Source organism: Macaca fascicularis, chromosome 2 (assembly GCF_037993035.2).
Source record: "Macaca fascicularis isolate 582-1 chromosome 2, T2T-MFA8v1.1".
NCBI classification, from domain to species: domain Eukaryota; kingdom Metazoa; phylum Chordata; class Mammalia; order Primates; family Cercopithecidae; genus Macaca; species Macaca fascicularis.
In genome coordinates this window covers 111,731,290-111,754,211 of record NC_088376.1, presented here as the reverse complement: position 1 = coordinate 111,754,211, position 22,922 = coordinate 111,731,290, and the positions used below count along the sequence as shown (strand labels likewise).

The following is a 22,922-nucleotide window of genomic DNA, read 5'->3' as shown; positions in this document are numbered from 1 at the left end:
GGAGGATTGCCTGAGCCCAGGATTGCCTGAGCAAGATAGTGAAACCTTATCTCTACAAAACATTTTTTTAGGCTGGGCACGGTGGCTCACGCCTGTAATTCCAGCACTTTAGAAGACCCAGGTGGGCAGAGCACTTGAGGTCAGGAGTTTGAGACCAGCTTGGCCAACATGGCGAAACCTCGTCTCTGCTAAAAATACAAAAAATTAGCTGGATGTGGTGGCGGGCACCTGTAATCCCAGCTACTTGGGAGGTTGAGGCAGGAGAATTGCTTCAACCTGGGAGATGGAGGTTGCAGTGAGCCAAGATCATGCCATTGCATTCCAGCCTGGGCAACAATAGTGAAATTACATCTCAAAAAAAAAATGCAGGCCGGGCGCCTGTAATCCCAGCACTTTGGGAGGCTGAGGTGGGCAGATCACAAGGTCAAGATGTCGAGAATATCCTGGCTGACATGGTGAAACCCCATCTCTACTAAAAATAAAAAAATTAGCTGAGCATGGTGACATGCACCTGTAGTCCCAGCTACTCGGGAGGCTGAGGCAGGAGAATAACTTGAACCCGGGAGGCAGAGGTTGCAGTGAGCGGAGATCATGCCACTGTACTCCAGGCTGGGTGACAGAGCGGGACTCTGTCTCAAAAAAACAAAACAAAATCGCACAAAAAACCATTTTTTAAGAAATTACCCAGGCATGGTGGTGCATGCCTGTAGTCCCCAGCTAATTGGAAGGCTGAGGTGGGAGGATCACTAGATCCCAAGAGGTTGAGTCTCCAGTGGGCAGTGATCATAACACTGCACTCTAGCCTGGGGAACAAAATGAGACCCTGTCTCAGAATAAAAAGAAAAGAAAAAAGAATGTGGTGATGAACAAATAGGAAAGGGCTGAGCACAGTGGCTCACACCTGTAATCCCAGCACTTTTGGAGGCCGATATGGATTACTTGAGGCCAGGAGTCCAAGACTAACCTGGGCAACATAGTGAGACCCCTGTCTCTACGAAACAATAAAGAAAAACTATCGTTCAAGTGAAAAGGTACAGTTCCTGGCCTCAAAAAGTTCATGGTCAAGTTGGAGAGACAGACCTTTCAATAGATAATTATTACATAATGTGGTGGTAACAACAATGATAAAAACATAGGCCCCGTTATTTAGAGGAGGACCTGAATGGGAAAGGTCAAGAGAGGCTCTCTGCGGTGCTGCTGCCTGAAATGAGTTCGTGTCACTCCCAAAGTTAAATGCTAGTGTCTGGAGGAGACACTAAAAACACTGAATTCCATGTTTCGTATTTATAACCTTATTTTACCTTGTCTATAAAGGCCTAGGACAGGTCAGCTTCCCTACTGAGTGGTAAGCTCCCCTGAAAGCAGGGTTGGTGGCACATTCTCTGCTTTTCTTTTAATACGTGATATTTAGTGATTTTATCAGACAGATGGAAGTTCTTTGTAGGAAATTTAGAATATAAAAAAATAAAAAGGCCAGGTGCGGTGGCTCACACTTGTAATCCCAGCACTTCAGAAGGCCGAGGCGGGTGGATCAGAAGATCAGGAGATCGAGACCATCCTGGCTAACACGGTGAAACCCTATCTCTACTAAAAATACAAAAAATTAGCCGGGCATGGTGGCAGGTGCCTGTAATCCCAGCTACTTGGGAGGCTGAGGCAGTAGAATGGCGTGAACCCGGGAGGCGGAGCTTGTAGTGAGCTGAGATTGCGCCACTGCACTCCAGCCTGGGCAACAGGGCAAGACTCTGACTCAAAATAAATAAATAAATAAATAAAATACAAACCGGATAGAAATTAATTTAGGCATAATCTGATTACCAGTATATGATTCCATTATTTTTTCCATGCTTTACTGTTGAGATCAGATACCTCACCCAAAATTTGGTTAAGATGTCAAGACTGATGATACACTAAAATGGTATGAAAAGGTTTATTACTCACATGTTGAGCCATTTTAGAGCAGGGCAGGCTCCCAGACGGATCCAAAAATGACTTTAGATAGCAGGCGAAGTGACTGTCTTGGGATTTATGGTGGTTAGAAGGTGAGATTAGGTGAGGGTACTCTTACACAGGGGCTGGCATTTGTGTTGATTGAACTCCCCATCAGCACCAAAGGAGGGAGCACCCAGGCTTTCTTATCAGCTTGCCCAGATGTGGGGCAGAAGAGGAAGGGTTTGAAAGCTGTCAACAATCAAACATCAAAAATGGAGTTGACTAATGGAGTTATCTTTACATACTTTTTTTAAATATTAAATCATACATTGTTGTGTGATTAAATTTTTTTAAATCTGTTTTAAGCATGTCAGGGATTATAGTATTATTCTGTTACTATTATTATTATTTTGAGATAGAGTCTCACTCTGCCGCCCAGGCTGGAGTGCAATGGTGTGATCTCGGCTCACTATAACCTCTGCCTCCCAAGTTCAAGTGATTCTTCTGCCTCAGCCTCCTGAGTAGCTGGGATTACAGGCACATGCCACCATGCCCAGCTAATTTTTGTATTTTTAGTAGAGACAGAGTTTTACCATGTTGGCCAGGCTGGTCTCAAACTCCTGACCTCAGGTGATGTGTCTGCCTCAGCCTCCCAAGGTGCTGGGACTACAGGTGAGCCACTGTGCAGCCATACTCTGTCATTATTATTTTATATACAGGCATGAGCCACCACACGTGGCCTCTGTCATTATTTTTAATGACTCTGTAATATAGATAGAAACATGTATTTGACCCATCTCCTATTATTAGCAGATGAAATTACTTATAGTTTTTACTATTATAAATATTACCTGGTGAAATCCCTGCAATTAAACCTTTTGCAATATCTTTGATTGTCTCTTTTGGAATGACTAGAAATGGAATTGCTGTATCAAAGGGTCTTTTTAAGGCGTTTGCTATATGTTTTAATTATCTTGCAGAAACTGAAAAGTTTATGTTTCTCTCAGTGGTATGTTGAAAGTGCCTATTTCTGCAAATGCATGTCAGTTCTGAATTTTTTGTTTTTTTAGCAATTATTGCCAATCAATAGATAAATAATTGTATCGTTTGCATTTTTTTTTTTTTTTTGAGGCAGAGCCTCTCTCTGTCGCCCAGGCTAGGGTGCAATGACGTAATCTCGGCTGACTGCAACCCTCTACCTCCTGGTTTCAAGTGATTCTCCTGCCTCAGCCTCCCGAGTAGCTGGGATTACAGGCACCCGTCACCCACCCAGCTAATTTTTGTATTTTTAGTAGAGACGGGGTTTCACCAGGTTGGCCAGGCTGGTCTCGAACTCCTGACCTCAGGTGATCCACCCACCTTGGCCTCCCAAAGTGCTGGGATTACAGGCTTGAGCCACTGCGCCCAACCTGCTTTCTTTATTTTAATTGGTTGTATCCTGATTTTCAAGAGACTATGAAAGAAAACCCATGCACTCATTTCAATATCTACAGCAAAGCATTTGACAAAACTCAACATCTTTTTGTGATGAAAATGCTCAGTAAACTACCAACAAAAATAACTTTCCCTAACTAGACTAAAGGCATTTATTAAAAACTTACAGCTAACATCATATTTAATGGTGAAAAATTGTGTTTCTCTTTTTTTTTCTTTTGTTTTTTTGTTTTTTGAGACAGAGTCTTGCTCTGTCGCCCAAGCTGGAGTGCAGTGGCGCGATCTTGGCTCACTGCAAGCTCCGCCTCCCAGGTTCACGCCATTCTCCTGCCTCAGCCTCCTGAGTAGCTGGAACTACAGGCGCCCGCCACCACACCCGGCTAATTTTTGTATTTTTAGTAGAGACGGGGTTTCACCGTGTTAGCCAGGATGGTCTTGATCTGACCTCGTGATCTGCCCGTCTTGGCCTCCCAAAGTGCTGGGATTACAGGTGTGAGTCACCACGGCCGAAAAGTTGTTTTTTTCTTACAACTCAGAATAAGGCAACAATGTTTGCTTTCACCATTTCCACTTAATATTGTATTGGAGGTTATAGTCAATGCAATAAGGCAAAGAAAAGGAAGAGAGGGAGGGAGGGAGGCAAGGAAAAAAGGAAGGAAGAAAAAATGTGACATAGATACACAATGAAATACTATTTGACCATAAAAAAGAAGGAAATCATGTCATTTGTAGCAACATGGAGGTTGCTATATTAAGTTAGATAGGCACAGGAAGACAAATACCACATGTTCTCGCTCACATGAGAGTGCTAAAGAACACTGATACCATAGACATAGAGAATACAATGATATATACCAGAAACTGAGAAGGGTGGTGGGTGGATGAAGAGAAGTTGGCTAATGGGTACAAACACACAGTTAGATAGAAGAGATACATTTTAATGTGTCTTTTTTTTTTTTCCTTTTTGTGGAGACAAGTCTCCATACGTTGCCCAGGATTGTCTCAAACTCCTGGGCTCAAACAGCCCTCCCAGTTTAGCTTCCTAAAGTGCAGAAATTACAGGTGTGAGCCATTGCACCCGGCAAGTTCTAATGTTTTATAGCATGATAGGGTGACTATACTTGGGTGACAATATTTTGCATATTTCAAAGGAACTATTAGTAGAAGAGAGGACGTGAAATGATACCAACACATAGAAATGACATATATCCCAAGGTGATAGATACCCCAGTTACCCTGACTTAATCATCACCCATTCTATGCATGGATAAAACACTCACATGTACCCCATAAATTATGTAAAATATTATATTTTATTTATTTATTTATTTATTTATTTGAGACGGAGTCTCGCTCTTTCGCCCAGGCTGGAGTGCAGTGGCCGGATCTCGGCTCACTGCAAGCTCCGCCTCCCGGGTTCATGCCATTCTCCTGCCTCAGCCTCCCGAGTAGCTGGGACTACAGGCGCCCGCCACCTCGCCCGGCTAGTTTTTTGTAGTTTTAGTAGAGACGGGGTTTCACTGTGTTCACCAGGATGGTTTCAATCTCCTGACCTCGTGATCCGCCCGTCTCGGCCTCCCAAAGTGCTGGGATTACAGGCTCGAGCCACCGCGCCCGGCAATATTATATATTATTAAAAGAAAAAAGATTAGGCTGGGCATAGTGGTTCATGCCTTTAATCCCAGCACTTCGGGAGGCCGAGGCAGATGGATCACGAGGTCAGGAGATCGAGACCATCCTGGCTAACACGGTGAAATCCTGTCTCTACTAAAAATACCAAAAAAATTAGCCAGGCGTGGGGGCGGGTGCCTGTAGTCCCAGCTACTCGGGAGGCTGAGGCAGGAGAATGAAAATGGCGTGAACCCGGGAGTTGGAGCTTGCAGTGAGCCAAGATCCCTCCGCTGCACTCCAGCCTGGGTGACAGAGCAAGACTCTGTCTCAAAAAAAAAAAAAAAAGAAAATTCCAAGAATGCCACAGAAAGGCTACTAGAATTAATAAATGAGTTTAGCAAGGTTATAGGACACAGTACAAAGTCAAAATATGAAAATATGTTGTTTTTTATATATTAGCAAAGTTCCTTTGGTAATATCTTAAAACAACATTTTCTTTTATATGTGCCTGCCAGTTCTTAGCATTTATTATCAGAAGTAACTAATGAAATTATTTTTTGTCATTCTTCTAGGGGAACTTATGACATTTTAGTAACAAAAGATAATCAAACCCGCTCTGTTGGTCAATATGACAACCGTGGCAGTTTTGGAGAACTAGCTCTGATGTACAACACCCCGAGAGCTGCTACCATTGTTGCTACCTCAGAAGGCTCCCTCTGGGGACTGGTGAGTGAGAGAAATTGTTCCCCTTGCAAGGCACAGTATTAATTCCCTTTCTGTGTCTCTGTCCTCAGGCTGTTGATTTACACTATATCTTACAGCCAGTTATCTGAAAGACATGGATATTATAAAATTATGAACATATTTTCTCAAATGAAATCACATTTTAAAGACGTGAAAGAGCACTTTAGGGCTGGGCAGTGGCTCACGCCTGTAATCCCAGCACTTTGGGAGGCTGAGGTAGGCAGATCATGAGGTCAGGAGATATCCTGGCTAACATGGTGAAACCCCCATCTCTACTAAAAATACAAAAAAATTAGCCGGGCGTGGTGGCAGGTGCCTGTAGTCCCAGCTAGTCGGGAGGCTGAGTCAGGAGAATGGCGTGAACCCGGGAGGCCGAGCTTGCAGTGAGCCGAGATCACACCACTGCACTCCAGCCTGGCAACAGAGCAAGACTCCATCTCAAAAAAAAAAAAAAAAGCACTTTATTGTGACATCCTGATGTTAAATTAAGAGTGCTCCTGAAAGAGATAGTGACTTAAGGATAGGTCACGCACTTGGGACTCAATGATTGAAAAACTTGAGAATAGATTTGTTTAGGGGAATAATAAGTAATGGGGGGCCAGGTGTGGTGACTCACACCTGTAATCCCAGCACTTGGGGAAGCCAAGGCAGGAAGATCACTTGAGGTCAGGAGTTCGAGACCAGCCTGAGCAACATGGTGAAACCCTGTCTCTACTAAAAATATGAAAATTAGGCAGTCATGGTGATGGGTGCCTGTAGTCCCAGGAGGCGGAGGTTGCAGTGAGGCAAGATCACGCCACTGCACTCTAGCCTGGGCGACTGAGCAAGACTCCATCTCAAAAAATATAAAACAAAATAATAAGCCTTGGTGCCAACTACTGGTTCAGACCAAGATGGAATAGCCCTATAGCATGCTAGTGTTCTCACTTAAAAACACACACGGGCCGGGTACGGTGGCTCACGCCTGTAATCCCAGCACTTTGGGAGGCCAAGATGGGCGGATCACGAGGTCAGCAGATCAAGACCATCCTGGCTAACACGGTGAAACCCCGTCTCTACTAAAAAAAAAAATACAAAAAATTAGCCGGGCGTGGTGGTGGCACCTGTAGTCCCAGCTACTCGGGAGGCTGAGGCAGAAGAATGGCGTGAACCCGGGAGGCGGAGCTTGCAGTGAGCTGAGATCCGGCCACTGCACTCCAGCCTGGGCGACAGAGCCAGACTCTGTCTCAAAAAAAAAAAAAAAAAAAAAAACACAAAACACACACACACACACACACACACACACCACTCTGGACATAATATAACAAACACAGGAAGACCCTGAAAGGTGGAAAGAAGGCAGACTATCTAGGGATATTGGGGCTTGAGGAAAGACATGACAGTGAGTTCCTGGGTTCCCATATATCCCAGATGGGGTGCTGGAAAAGCCTGAAATCCAGATCTGCCAACAGGTACATTCAACGAGCAAAACTCCATCTCAAAAGCAAAAACAAAATGAAAAAAAAAAAGAACAAACAGAGAATCAGCTGGTGTCAGCTAGGATATAGAAGAACTTAACACCATTAATTAACAAAAGCTATGTGAAATTTATAGAACACTGCACACAGCAACAACAGAATGAACATTTTTTTCAAATCTATTCACCCAAATAGGGCATATCTTGGAATATAAAATAAAACTTTAAAAATGTAAAAGATTGGCCGGGCGTAGTGGCTCACTCCTGTAACCCCAGCACTTTGTCCAAGTGATCTCATTGTTCAATTCCCACCTATGAGTGAGAACATGCGGTGTTTGGTTTTCTGTTCTTGCGAAAGTTTGCTGAGAATGATGGTTTCCAGCTGCACCCATGTCCCTACAAAGGACACGAACTCATCCTTTTTTTATGGCTGCATAGTATTCCATGGTGTATATGTGCCACATTTTCTTAATCCAGTCTGTCACTAATGGACATTTGGGTTGATTCCAAGTCTTTGCTATTGTGAATAGTGCCGCAGTAAACATATGTGTGCATGTGTCTTTATAGCAGCATGATTTATACTCCTTTGGGTATATACCCAGTAATGCGATGGCTGGGTCATATGGTATTTCTAGTTCTAGATCCTTGAGGAATCACCATACTATTTTCCACAATGGTTGAAAAATGGCTAGTTTTTTGTATTTTTTAGTAGAGACGGGGTTTCACCGTGTTAGCCAGGATGGTCTCGATCTCCTGACCTCGTGATCCACCCGTCTCGGCCTCCCAAAGTGCTGGGATTATAGGCTTGAGCCACCGCGCCCGGCCTGAAAATTCTTTAAGAATGTTGAATATTGGCCCCCACTCTCTTCTGGCTTGGAGAGTTTCTGCTGAGAGATCTGCTGTTAGTCTGATGGGCTTCCCTTTGTGGGTAACCTGACCTTTCTCTCTGGCTGCCCTTAACATTTTTTCCTTCATTTCAACTTTGGTGTATCTGACAATTATGTGTCTTGTAGTTGCTCTTCTCGAGGAGTATCTTTGTGGCGTTCTCTGTATTTCCTGAATTTGAATGTTGGCCTGCCTTACTAGGTTGGGGAAGTTCTCCTGGATGATATCCTGAAGAGTATTTTCCAACTTGGTTCCATTTTCCCCCTCACTTTCAGGCACACCAATCAGATGTAGATTTGGTTTTTTCACATAATCCCATATTTCTTGGAGGCTTTGTTCATTTCTTTTTCCTCTTTTTTCTCTAGACTTCTCTTCTCGCTTCGTTTCATTCATTTGATCTTCAATCATTGATACTCTTTCTTCCAGTTGATCGAGTCGGTTACTGAAGCTTGTGCATTTGTCACGTATTTCTCGTGTCATGGTTTTTATCTCTGTCAGTTCGTTTATGGCCTTCTCTGCATTGATTATTCTAGTTATCCATTCTTCCATTCTTTTTTCAAGATTTTTAGTTTCTTTGCGCTGGTTACGCAGTTCCTCCTTTAGCTCTGAGAAGTTTGATTGACTGAAGCCTTCTTCTCTCAACTCATCAAAGTCATTCTCCGTCCAGTTTGATCCGTTGCTGGCGATGAGCTGCGTTCCTTTGGAAGGGGAGATGCGCTCTGATTTTTTGAATTTCCAGCCTTTCTGCCCTGCTTTTTTCCCATCTTTGTGGTTTTATCTGCCTTTGGTCTTTGATGACTGTGATGAACTGATGGGGTTTTGGTGTGGGTGTCCTTTCTGTTTGTTAGTTTTCCTCATAACAGTCAGGACCCTCAGCTGTAGGTCTGTTGGAGATTGCTTGAGGTCGACTCCAGACCCTGTTTGCCTGGGTATCAGCAGCAGAGGCTGCAGAAGATAGAATATTGCTGAACAACGAGTGTTGCTGTCTGATTCTTGCTCTGGAAGCTTCGTCTCAGGGGTGTACCCCGCCATGTGAGGTGTGAGGTGTCAGTCTGCACCTAGTGGGGGACGTCTCCCAGTTAGGCTACTCAGGGGTCAGGGACCCACTTGAGCAGGCAGACTGTCCGTTCTCAGATCTCAACCTCCGTGCTGGGAGATCCACTGCTCTCTTCAAAGCTGTCAGACAGGGGCATTTACCTCTGCCGAGGTTTCTGCTGCTTTTTGTTTAGCTATGCCCTGTCCCCAGAGGTGGAGTCTACAGAGACAGGCAGGCCCCCTTGAGCTGTGGTGGGCTCCACCCAGTCCAAGCTTCCTGGAGGCTTTATTTACCTACTTTAGCCTCAGCAGTGGTGGGCGCCCCTCCCCCAGCCTCGCTGCTGCCTTGCGGTTAGATCTCAGACTGCTGTGCTAGCAACGGGGGAGGCTCTGTGGGCGTGGGACCCTCCCATCTAGGTGTGGGATATAATCTCCTGGTGTGCCATTTGCTAAGACCCTTGGTAAAGCACAGTATTAGGGTGGGAGTTACCCGATTTTCCAGGTGTTGTGTGTCTCAGTTTCCCTTGGCTAGGAAAAGGGATTCCCTTCCCCCTTGCGCTTCCCAGGTGAGGCGATGGCTCACCCTGCTTCACCTCTCGATGGTCGGGCTGCACCAGCTGACTAGCACCGATTGTCCAGCACTCCCCAGTGAGATGAACCCGGTACCACAGTTGAAAATGCAGAAATCGGCCGGGCGCGGTGGCTCAAGCCTGTAATCCCAGCACTTTGGGAGGCCGAGACGGGCGGATCACGAGGTCGGGAGATCGAGACCATCCTGGCTAACACGGTGAAACCCCGTCTCTACTAAAAAGTACAAAAAACTAACCGGGCGAGGTGGCGGGCGCCTGTAGTCCCAGCTACTCGGGAGGCTGAGGCAGGAGAATGGCGTGAACCCGGGAGGCGGAGCTTGCAGTGAGCTGAGATCCGGCCACTGCACTCCAGCCTGGGCGACAGAGTGAGACTCCGTCTCAAAAAAAAAAAAAAAAAAAAAAAAAATATGCAGAAATCACCCGTCCTCTGTGTCTCTCGTGCTGGGAGCTGGAGGCTGGAGCTGCTCCTATTTGGCCATCTTGCTCTGGGCCAAAAACCAAATTTTGTATTTTTAGTAGGAATGGAGTTTCACCTTGTTGGCCAGACTGGTCTCGAACTCCTGACCTCAGGTGATCTGCTCACCTCGGCCTCCCAAAATGCTGGGATTACAGGCAAGAGCCACAGCACCCAGCCAAATAACCCATTCTTGGATAATCTCTAAGAGAAAGTCTCAGTGAAAATTGAAAACTGTATATTGAGCTGTAAAACCACCTGCATTGTGACTGGGGTATGAGGATTAAATACATGGGCATAAGAGAAGCGACTCCCTTAGTGCCTGGTACAAGGTGGGTATTCACAGAATGATGGCACAAGCTCCTTATGGCCATGGTGCCACTCACCACCCCTCTTTTCCTGAGACTTCCTTTCCTAAGACTCCTGTTCTTTCTATTTCCTTGCCTTTGGCAGTCATTCCTCCTCTCCTTGCTTTCTTGATAGGTCAGTGACCTATCAAGATGTTCTTTTGGACTCTACTTTTCTCCTGTTCATTCACTTGCTTTGCAAGCCTAGACTTTTTCAAAGCTTCAATACCACCTCTAGGAAAGTAACTCACAGAAGGTCCTCTCCAGCCTGACTTCTTTGAACCTCACAAGGCCTTGGAAATGCCTTCTGAGGTGGAAGTAGGGAGGATCTGGTGTCGTCACTGAGTTTTCCAAGTTGGATCCTACATTCCTGCTTTTATAGTGGGCAGCTGCCATCATGGCCCCTGTACTTAGTCTCTTCTGCTTTCTCTTGCTTTATTGAAAGTCAGTAGAAGGTTTCCTGGGAAATTCCTGCAGTCACTGGAGAGAGTAGCACTCCTTTTCTCTTTTGAACTTCAGGGCTGTTTGCTTGCCTCTGAGCACTTGCTGCCTGTGGGAATTTCCTCTTCAGTGCTCGATTGGATGCTTCTCAAAGGCTATGTTGATGTCTGGTGCTTTTTTATATTCTCCACAGCCATAGGAACTGAATTTGCACCACATGAAAAGAGAGTTTTGGGAAGTGTTAAAGCATGCATAAAAAGAGTTAGAACCAGCTGAGTGTGGTGACTCATGCCTGTAATCTCAGTAATTTGGGAGGCCACGGTGGGCAAATCACATGAGCCTAGGAATTCAAGACCAGCGTGGGCAACATGGTGAAACCCTGTCTCTACGAAAAACAGGAAATTAGCTGATGTGGCGGCACATGCCTGTAGTCCCAGCTATTTGGGACGTTGAGGTGGGAGGATCACCTGAGCCCAAGAGGTCAAGGCTACAGTGAGCTGTGATCATGCCACTGCACTCCAGCCTGCGGAGTGACAGTGTGAGACTCTCTCTCAAAAAAAAAAGTCACTTGCCGGGTGTAGTGGCTCATGCCTGTAATCCCAGCACTTTGAAGGCCAAGGCGGGTGGATCACCTGAGGTCGGGAGTTCGAGACCAGCCTGACAAACATGGAGAAACCCTGTCTCTATTAAAAAATACAAAAGTAGCTGGGCATGGTGGCGATGCCTGTAATCCCAGCTACTCCAGAGGCCGAGGCAGGAGAATCTTTTGAACCTGGGAGGCGGAGGTTGCCGTGAGCCAAGATTGCACCATTGCACTCCAACCTGGGCAACAAGAACGAAACTCCATCTCAAAAAAAAAAAAAAAAAGTCGCTTTAAGAGATATTTGTTGTTTTCTCTTTAGTTAGAACTTTGTTGTTGTTGTTGTTGTTGTTTTTGAGATGGACTCTTGCTCTGTCGCCCAGGCTGGAGTCTACAGTGGCATGATCTCGGCTCACTGCAACCTCCGCCTCCCGGGTTCAAGCGATTCTCCTGCCTCAGCCTCCCGCATAGCTGGGATTATAGGCATGTGCCAACAATACTGGCTAATTTTTTTTTTTTTTTTTTTTTTTTTTTTTTTGAGACGGAGTCTTTGCTCTGTCACCCAGGCTGGGGTGCAGTGGCGCGAACTCGGCTCACTACAAGCTCCGCCTCCTGGGTTTACGCCATTCTCCAACCTCAGCCTCCCGAGTAGCTGGGACTACAGGCGCCCGCCACCTCGCCTGGCTAGTTTTTTTTGTACTTTTAGTAGAGACGGGGTTTCACCGTGTTAGCCAGGATGGTCTCGATCTCCTGACCTTGTGATCCGCCCGTCTCGGCCTCCCAAAGTGTTGGGATTACAGGCGTGAGCCACCGCGCCCGGCCCAATACTGGCTAATTTTTTATATTTTTGGTAGAGATGGGAATTCACTGTGTTGGCCAGGGTGGTTTCGAACTCCTGACTTCAAGTGATCCACCCACCTCAGCCTCCCAAAGTGCTGGGATTACAGGCGTGAGCCACCGTGCCTGGCCGAAATATTGTTTGCTATTGCAGTTATACTAATCTTTGTAACACATATAAGTAGATTTATAAAATATTGGGAGTTAACTTTGCTGCCCTCTGTGTGTTTATTTTTTAATTTTTATTTATTTATTTATTTTGAGACAGAGTCTCTGTCACCCAGGCTGGAATACAGTGGTGTGATCTCAGCTCACTGTATCCTCTGCCTCCAGGGTTCAAGTAATTCTCGTGCCTCAGCCTCCCGAGTAGCTGGGACTATAGGTGTGCACCACCATGCCCGGCTAATATTTGTATTTTTAATAGACACAAGGTTTCACCATGTTGGCCAGGCTGGTCTCGAACTCCTGACCTCAAGTGATCCACCCACTTTGGCCTCCCAAAATGCTGGGATTATAGGTGTGAGCCACTGCGCCAGGCCTTTTGTTTTATCTGTGTGTGTGTGTGTGGGTGTGTGTGTGTGTCTATCTATCTATCTGTCTATCTTTTGTCTATCTTTTGAGACAGTCTCACTCTGTTGGTCAGGCTGGAGTGCAGTGGTGCCCTCACACCTCACTACAACTTCGCCTCCCAGGGCTCAAGTGATCCTCCCACCTCTGCCTCCCAGTAACTGGGACCACAAGTGCACGCCACCATGCCTGCCTAATTTTTGTATTTTTTGTGCAGACAGGTTTCGCCATGTTGCCCAGGCTGTTCTCAAACTTCTGGGCTCAAACAATCCAGCCACCTCGGCCTCCCAAAGTGCTGGGAATACAGTCGTGAGCCACTGTTCCCAGCCTGTATGTTTTTGTTTGTTTGTTTGTTTGTTTTAATAAATAAATAAAATATTGGGGTTTTCTGTTTTTGTGGGGTTTTGTTTGTTTGTTTGTTTTTTTAGTCCGAGTCTCGCTCTGTCTCCCAGACTAGAGTGCAGTGCTGTGATCTTGGCTCACTACAAGCTCCGCCTCGCAGGTTCAAGCGATTCTCCTGCCTCAGCCTCCCTAGTAGCTGGGACTACAGGTGCCTGCCGCCATGCCCAGCTAATTTTTCGTATTTTAAGCAGAAGCAGGGTTTCATCATGTTAGCCAGGATGGTCTCAATCTCCTGACCTCGTGATCCACCCGCCTCAGCCTCCCAAAGAGCTGGAATTACAGGTATGAGCCACCGTGCCCGGCCTGTTTTTGTGTTTTAACTAGGTCTCCCTGTGTTGCCCAGGCTGGTCTTGAATTCCTAGCCTCAAGCGATCCTCCTGCCTTGGCCTCCCAAAGTGCAGAAATTACAGGCATGAGCCACCACACACAGCCTAAAATATTGTTTTGTTTTTATTTTTTTTTCGAGACAGAGTCTCGCCCTGTTACCCAGGCTGGAGTGCAGTGGCATGATCTTGGCTCACTGCAGCCTCTGCCTCCCGGGTTCAAATGATTCTCCTGTCTCAGTGTCCCGAGTAGCTGAGATTACAGGCGCCCATCACCACGCCTGGCTAATTTTTGTATTTTTAGTAGACATGGGGTTTCACCATATTGGCCAGGCTGGTCTTGAACTCCTGACCTCAAGTGATCCATCCGCTTTGGCCTCCCAAAGTTCTGAGATTACAGGCATGAGCCGCTGTGCCCAGCCCATTGTTATACTTTCTAGCAAAAAAAAAAAAAATATATATATATATATATATGTGTGTGTGTGTGTGTGTGTGTGTATATATATTTATTCCTGACAGCCTGAGGTAGAAGAAAGGTAGTTAACTTAGATACAAATAACTGCTTGCCCATTTAGGAATCTAAGACTAAGCAATTAACATTCTCATGGGTATCTCCCTGCACATGTGTACAAATATCTGAGAAGTGCCTGGCTTTGGTTAATTGTCTCCTGATCAGAATCCATTACTTACTAAGCCAGGCACAGTGTTGTGCACCTGTAGTCCCAGCTACTTGGGAGGCTGAGGTAGGGAGATCACTTGAGCCCAGGAGTTCAAAGCCAGCCTGGACAACAATGGGGGACCCCATCTGAAAAATAAAACAAAAGGAATCCATGACTTGTTAAGAGTCAAGGTATCTTTCATATGCCTGCCTTCCATCTTGCATATTCCTCCCATGTCTCTTCATTAACTTTAATCCTACCTCTCTTTCAGGTCCCAGACATTTTTGCGGCGAAATAATCTTTGTTCACTCCTGCCTACCGTGATCTCCCCTTCTTACCTTGAAATTTATGTAGCACTTGTCTTCTGTAGTTTCACCAAGCACATTTCATGTGCTCATATGCCTGTCTTGAACTATAGACTTTTTTTTTTTTTTTTTTTTTGAGACAGGGTTTCAACTTGTGTCACCCAGGCTGGAGTGCAGTGGTGCAATCTCGGCTCACCGCAACCTTAGCCCCCTGGGCTCAAGTGATTCTCCAAGCCTCAGCCTCCCAACTAGCTGGGACTATAGGCACACACCACCGTGCCCAGCTGATTTTTGTATTTTTTGTAGAAATGGGGTTTCACCATGTTGCCCAGCCTGGTCTTGAACTCCTGAGCTCAAGTGATCCATTTATGGCCTCCCAGAATGCTGGGATTACAGGTGTGAGCCACTGCACCCATTCTTGAAATGTAGACTTTTTATTCCTATGTATTTTGTTGTTGTTGTTGTTAATATTGTTGTTTTTGGGACATAGTCTTGCTCTGCTGCCCAGGCTGGAGTGCAGTGGTACAATAATAACTCACTGTAGCTTTGACCTCTCAGGCTCTGGTGAGCCTTTCACCTCAACCACCCAAGCACAGACATGTGCCACCATGCCCAGCTAACTTTTTTCGTGTATTTTTTCGAAGAGCGGGTGTTTCACCATGTTGCCTAGGCTTGTCTCGAACTCCTAGGCTCAAGCCATTTGCCCACCTTAGCCTCCCAAAATGCTAGGAGTACAGGCAGTGAGCTACTGCATTCAGCCAAGCTTCATATTTTGATATTTTGTGTTATCTTCCCATTAAGATTATAAACTTTTTTAGGGCAAGAACAATCTAATTGTTTTGGATTTAAAAAATTTTTTTAAATTCTGGATTCTAAGGATTAAATGATTGTTTTATTCTCTCTTTTGGTGAGATGTCTTTTTTTTTTTTTTTTTGAAATGAGGGTCTCACTCTGTGACCCAGACTGGAATGCAGTGACATAATCTCAGCTCACTAGAGGTATCTTTTATGACATTGAACAGTGACAGTGAGCTCACAAATGTTTAGGCGTTTTCTGTTTTGTGTTCTATTTATGACCCATAGGTGGCACCTATTGAGTGTTAGATAGCAAACAACAGCATGTGGGCAACTGGCTGGCTCAGGCTACAGGTTCTTTTCTTCCATTGATGACTCAAGATTAAAGTATCAATTAACACTTAATTAACACAGTAACTTACATATTCCTCTAATATTTGCTTTGGCCAGTTTATTAAACCATAGATGTTCCTGTATATAGGCATTTATTAGAATTTTCATATTCTTTCTTGTAGGACCGGGTGACTTTTAGAAGAATCATAGTGAAAAATAATGCAAAAAAGAGGAAGATGTTTGAATCATTTATTGAGTCTGTGCCCCTCCTTAAATCGCTAGAGGTAAAGTGGCTTGAATGAGAATCTGTTCATGGGGATCAGGAAAAGCTTTTAAAACTATTCTGTTGTTAGGTGTTCAAATCATACTATTCTAATCCCATTTCTGTGTTGTATAGCTATTGTGACTTTCAGTTAAGATCTTTTCCTTTTATTTCTGAATTTGTCTGTTGTTTCAGGTGTCAGAACGAATGAAGATAGTGGATGTAATAGGAGAGAAGATCTATAAGGATGGAGAACGCATAATCACTCAGGTGAGTGAGGGCTTTACACAGCTCCTTTCCTGGAAGTCACCCCTGAATAACTAGTACATCATTTATCTCAAAAATCTTGCCAGACATAGTGGCTGACGCCTGTAATCCCAACACTTCGGGAGGCTGAGGGAGGTGGATCGCTTGAGACCAGGAGTTCGAGACCAGCCTGGCCAACATGGTGAAACTCCGTCTCTACTAAAAATACTAAAATTAGCTGGGTGTGGTGGCCCACGCCTGTAATCCCAGCCACTCGGGAGGCTGAGGCAGGAGAATTGCTTGAACCCAGGAGGCGGAGGTTGCAGTGAGTCGAGATTGCACCACTGCCTCCAGCCTGGGCAACAGAGTGAGACTCCATTTCAAATTAAAAAAAAAAAAAAAAACTTCTATGTTCTCCCACTGTTGGGAGCTCTTATTACCAGGTAATAGATCACACTTCAGAGGACAATTATATAGTCCCCTGAAGCTTATTGATGTCCGTCTTACTGACACATGCAGATCACTTGCTTCCGCTCACCTTTCCTTGGCTTCTAGTGTTTGTTCTTTGGATGTCATTTTCTTTTGACCTTGAGTAAGTTTCATCCATTGCTATTAGAACCTGGGGAAGGTTAAAGAGTTCTGCCCTCTAACTTTCTATATTTGACACAAAGGCATCCTTTTGGCTAATCTAACACAAATCAGAGTCCACAGTCTTCAGTGATTAACCAAATTTGTAAGATGTCTGGTATTTCCTTTGTGCATTTTTCTCATGTTATTTTGGGATACAGTAAGGATTACTAAACAGTGGGCTAGATCATTGTAATGAGTACTGTCTAATAATTTTCTTTATCCACTGTGTTTGTATTTTTAATAAAACATAAATAGTATTGGACTTTTCCAGGTATCAGCTTCTCTGCCTATGGTTCTGGCTCAAGAGCACTGAGAAGATACATGGTTGGCCTAGGTTGGGTGATATGCTTATCCTTGAACCCAGTACTGAGACCACGAGGAGGAAAGGCTCAGATTGGTCAGGCGTGGGTCCTGTGGGTGGAGTTGGCCCCACTAGAACCACAAGGACTAATCAGACTTACCATAAAAGGGGAAAAGAAAGCTCCCCTGGAAGAGATAAAGGACTAACAAAAATATGATGTCTACTCTGAGTCACATCTCTGAATGTATTTGTTTTCTAGGAGCCCTTACTATTAATAATTCTTTTAATTAGAAATTGATATATTCTATAAACATTTATTAAGATAGGTAGGACCAGATATGATAAGCACTATAATGAAGGAGTGTATGAATGACAGTGAGAACATAGAAATGGAAGTAATACATACGGTTTCATCAAGGAATTGCCATTTGAGATGGGCTTAAAAAACAAGTGCAATTACAATGTTTGAAATCAGGGGAAGGTCCTTCAGAGCAAAAAAACAATATTAGCAAAGGCCAGTGGTGTGAGCTGTGTTTCAGAGCAGGTATCCTGGTATGGTAAGAATGTAGGACTGAGTTTCAGAAATGGGAGATGTTAACTGGCCACATTTGCTTCTGAATTTAAGGTGCTTTAAGTAACATTCAAAGGACCTCCAATTCATCCTGAAGGTTCTAGGCCTGTCTCATGCTGGGTTTTCACGAAGTATGTCAGGAGATGTGAAAAGTCATAGTGTTTTCTTGATTGTCTGTGCTCTTGAAGATAGAGTACTATCTATCTTCAAGGTAGACAGGTAGTGGTACAGAATGGACATTAATTAAGATGATATTAAAAGGGACTTATTATAGGCCCCTTTTGTCAATGTCTCTCACTGGACCAAGGCTTCTCAAAGTGAGATCCCAGGACCAGCAGCAATCAGCATCATCTGAGAATGTTAGAATTGTTAGGAATGCAAGTTCTTGGGCCCCCCACTAGACCTGCTGAATCAGAAACTACATTTTATGTTGTTTCATTTTTTTTGATCAGCTTTGTTACAGTGTGTTTTACATACAATAAAATTACTAAGTTTAAGTGTACAAATTGGAAGAGTTTTGTAACCATCCCCAGTGTGGTATTTCCATCACCCATACAGTTCCTTGTTTTGTATTTGCATTTGCAGTCACTACCCTCCCCCACACTCACATTCCTGGAAACCATTGATGTTTTCTATCACTGTAGAAATTCCGTTCTACAATTTAATATAAATGAAATCATGCAATGTATAGTTTTTGTATCTGGTTTCTTTCTCTTAGCATAATATTTTTGAGATTTATCCATGTTGTATGTATCAGTAGATCATTCCTTTTGCTGAATAATATTTCATTGTACAAATGTAATTTTTTTTTTCATTTTTCTGTTTTCTTTTTGAAACGGAGTTTTGCTCTTGTTGCCCAGGCTGGAGTGCAATGGTGCGATCTCAGCTCACCATAACCTCCACCTCCCACGTTCAAGCAATTCTCCTGCCTCAGCCTCCCATTATTTTTTCTTTTTAATGAGACACAGTCTTGCTCTGTCACCCAGGCTGGAGTACAGTGACATAATCTCAGCTCACTGCAACCTCTGCCTCCCGGGTTCAAGCGATTCTCGTGCCTCAGCCTGCTGAATAGTTGGGACTAAAGGCTCACGCCACCATGCCTGGCTAATTTTTTTTTTTTTTTTTTTTTTGAGACGGAGTCTCGCTCCGTCGCCCAGGCTGGAGTGCAGTGGCCGGATCTCAGCTCACTGCAAGCTCCGCCTCCCAGGTTCATGCCATTCTCCTGCCTCAGCCTCCCGGGTAGCTGGGACTACAGGCGTCCACCACATCGCCCGGCTAGTTTTTTTTTGTATTTTTTAGTAGAGACGGGGTTTCACCGTGTTAGCCAGGATGGTCTCGATCTCCTGACCTCGTGATCCGCCCGTCTCGGCCTCCCAAGGTGCTGGGATTACAGGCTTGAGCCACCGCGCCCGGCCTGCCTGGCTAATTTTTGTATTTTTAGTAGAGACAGGGTTTCACCGTGTTTGCCAGGCTGGTTTTGAATATCTGACCTCAAATGATCCGCCCAGCTCAGCCTCCCAAAGTGCTAGGATTACAGGCGTGAGCCACCATGCCCATCCTTTGTGTAGACATATGTTTTTACTACTCTTCAGTAAATACTGTTTTTTTTTTTTTGAGACAGAGTCTCGCTCTGTCACCCAGGATGGAGTGCAGTGGCATGATCTCAGCTCACTGTAACCTCTGCCTCCCGAGTTCAAGCAAGTCTTGTGCCTCAGCCTCCCGAGTAGCTGGAACCAAAGGCATGTGCCACTATGCCTGGCTAATTTTGTTTGTTTGTTTTTGTTTTTAGTAGAAATGGGATTTCACCATGTTGGCCAGGCTGGCCTTTTTAGTAAATACTTAAGAGTGCAATTGCTAAATTATATGTTAACTTCATAACAAACAGCCAAACTGTCTTAAAATGGCTATACTGTTTTGTATTCCTACCAGCCATGCATGAAAATTCAGTTGCTCTGCATTCTCAACAGTAAATAGTATTTACAGCCTTAAAAAAAAAAATACAGTCAGGGTCTTGCTATATTGCCCAGCCTGGTCTTGAACTTCTGAGCTCAAGCCATCTGCCTGCCTTGGCCTCCCAAGTGCTGGGATTATAGGTATGCCCCTCCATGCCTAGCCTTCATTTTCTTAATGGTATCTTTTGAAGAGAAAACAGTTTTAATTTTGCTAAGTCTAGTTTATCATCTTTTCTTCTTTGTAGTTTGTACTTTTGCTGCTGTATTTTAGGAAATCTTTGCAAAATCAATAATACTTTCTCCCAAGTTTACTTCCAAGACCAGCACTGTTCAATAGAAATAACATGTGAGCCACATATGTAATTTTAAAAATCTTTGGTCAGGCAGGGTGGCTCATGCCTGTAATCCCAGCACTTGGGGAGGCTGAATAGCTTGAGGCAGATAACTTGAGGCCAGGAGTTCGAGACCAGCCTGGCCAACATGACGAAACTTCATCTCTACTAAAAAGTAATACAAAAATTAGCTAGGTTTGCTGGTGCACAACTGTAATCCCAGCTACTTGGGAGGTCTAAGAATGAGAATCGTTTGAACTTGGGAGGCAGAGGTTGCAGTGAGCCAAGGTCATGCCACTGCATTCTAGCCTGGAGGACAGAGCAAGACTTGGTCTCAAAAAAATTGAAGAAATAAAAACTTTCAGTAGATACTTGAAATAGTCAACTTAATTTTAATATATTTCATTTAACAAGTATATCTAAAATATTGTTACATCTAAGTGATATAAAACTTTATTAATGAGATATTTTACATTTTTAATACTAAGTCTTCAAAATCTAATGTATGTTTTACATCTTTAGTACATCTAAGTTTATACTAGCAACATTTAAAGTGCTGAGCCACATTTGACTAGTGGCTAATGTATTAAGCAGTACAGCTGTAGACATTCACAATTTTAGCTCTTACCTTAGGTCTGTGATCCATTTTGAATTATTTTTATTGTTTTCGTTTTGTTTTTTTGAGATGGAGTCTCGCTCTGTCGCCCAGGCTGGAGTGCAGTGGCGCGATTTCGGCTCACTGCAAGCTCTGCCTCCCACATTCACACCATTCTCCTACCTCAGCCTCCCAAGTATCTGGGACTACAGGCGCCTGCCACCATGCCCGGCTAATTTTTTGTATTTTTAGTAGAGATGGGGTTTCACAGTGTTAGCCAGCATGGTCTTGATCTCCTGACCTCGTGATCCTCCTACGTTTGCCTCCCAAAGTGCTGGGATTACAGGCGTGAGCCACTGCAGAAGCAAGGTCTCGCTCTGTCTTTCAGGCTTCAGTACAGTGTGCGATCGTAGCTCACTGCAGCCTTGAGCTTCTGGGCTTAAGCAATACTCTTCCATTAGCCTTCCAAGCAGTGCCACCACACCCAGCTAATTCTTTTTTTTTTTTTTTTTGGAGAAGGAGTTTTGCTCTTGTTGCCCAGGCCAGAGTGCAATGCCACTATCTCAGCTCACCACAACCTCCGCCTGCTGGCAGAGGATCAAGAGATTCTCCTGCCTCAGCCTCCCAAGTAGCTGGGATTACAGGCATGCACCACCACGCCCAACTACTTTATTTTATTTTATTTTATTTTTTTTTAGTAGAGACAGGGTTTCTCCATGTTGGTCAGGCTGGTCTATGAACTCCCGACCTCAGGTGATCCACCCACCTCAGCCTCCCAAAGTGCTGGGATTACAGGTGTGAGCCACCGTGCCCAGGCTACACCCAGCTAATTTTTAAATTTTTTGTAGACAGGGTCTCTTTATGTTGCCCATGCTAGTCTTGAACTCCTGGCCTCAAGTGATCCTCCCACCTCACCTCCCAAGTAGCTGAGATTACAGGCTTGTGCCACCACACCTGACTACATTTTTGTGTTTTGTTTTGTTTTATTTTGTTTGTTTTTTGTTTTTTGAGATGGAGTTTCGCTCTTGTTGTCCAGGCTGGAGTGCAATGGCACAATCTCGGCTGACTACAACCTTCACCTTCCCAGTTCAGGTGATTCTTCTGCCTCAGACTCCTGAGTAGTTGGAACTACAGGCATGCATCACCATGCCCGGCTAATTTTTTTATTTTTAGTAGAGAACAGGGTTTCGCCCTGTTGGCCAGGCTGGTCTCAAACTTCTGACCTCAGGTGATCCGCCCACCTTGGCCTCCCAAAATGCTGGGATGTGAGCCACAGCGCCTGGCCTACATTTTTGTTTTTTAATGACTTGCATAATTTTCACAAGTAATTTTCATAATCGATAGAATATTTAGCTTATTCTCAGAATAATGTAGACAGAAGGTCGCTTTAATTTTACAAAATCATGTTTTATGTTTTCACTATTAAAGTACCATTGCATTAAACCCAAAAGATTCCCATATCCTGAAAATTAGGGCTTCAATCATTCTTATAGTGGAATGTGGATCTTATATTATCTGTTGTGAAAAAGAGACATATAAAAACCTGATGACATGTTCACAAAGACCTAAAATGCAGTACAGTCTGGCTTCTTTACTCTTGAATGTAGAATGGAATGTTCTTTCTGTGAGATGGGTACACAGAGCCTAGTAGTGAACTTGAAAAGCAGGATACTTGGCGGGGCATGGTGACTCACGCCTGTAATCCCAGCACTTTGGGAGTCCGGGGCAGGTGTATCACCTGAGGTTGGGAGTTCGAGACCAGCTAATCCCAGCTACTCAGGAGGCTGAGGCAAGAGAATCACTTGAACCCCGGGAGGCCGAGGTTGTGGTGAGCCGAGATCACACCATTGAACTCCAGGCTGGGCGACAAGAACGAAACTCTGTCTCAAAAATAAATAAAATACATACATACATACATACACAAAAATTAGCCAGGAGTGCTGGTGCACACCTATAATCCCAGCTACTTGGGAGGCTGAGGCACAAGAATCACTTGAACCTGGGAAGTGGAGGTTGCACCACTGTACTCCAGCCTGGGCAAAAGAGACTCCGTCTAAAAAAAAAAAAAAGGCCTGGTGCGGTGGCTCATGCCTGTAATCCTAGCACTTTGGGAGGCCGAGGCGGGTGGACTGCCTGAGCTCAGGAGTTGAAACCAGCTTGGGCAACATGGAGGTGAAACCCCATCTCTACCTAAAATACAAAAAATTAGCCAGGCATGGTGGTGTGCACCCGTAATCCCAGCTACTCAGGAGGCTAAGGCAACAGAATTGCTTGAACCCAGGAGGTGGAGGTTGCACTAAGCCG

General features: G+C 44.5%; 1 protein-coding gene across 4 annotated transcripts in view; it reads left to right on the top strand.

The window, feature by feature from the left end:
• The window catches only part of PRKAR2A (protein kinase cAMP-dependent type II regulatory subunit alpha), a 94,772-nt gene that overhangs the window by 63,540 nt on the left and 8,310 nt on the right, over window positions 1–22,922 (top strand). For 2 of the 4 annotated variants that reach the window (XM_045386279.3, XM_045386278.3), the window contains 3 exons: window positions 5,550–5,703; window positions 15,912–16,013; window positions 16,187–16,261. In XM_045386279.3, the coding sequence (XP_045242214.1) occupies window positions 5,550–5,703; window positions 15,912–16,013; window positions 16,187–16,261 (331 nt within the window). The remainder of the gene's footprint in view (window positions 1–5,549; window positions 5,704–15,911; window positions 16,014–16,186; window positions 16,262–22,922) is intronic. The other 2 variants (XM_074032169.1, XM_045386281.3) reach the window with 1 other exon arrangement.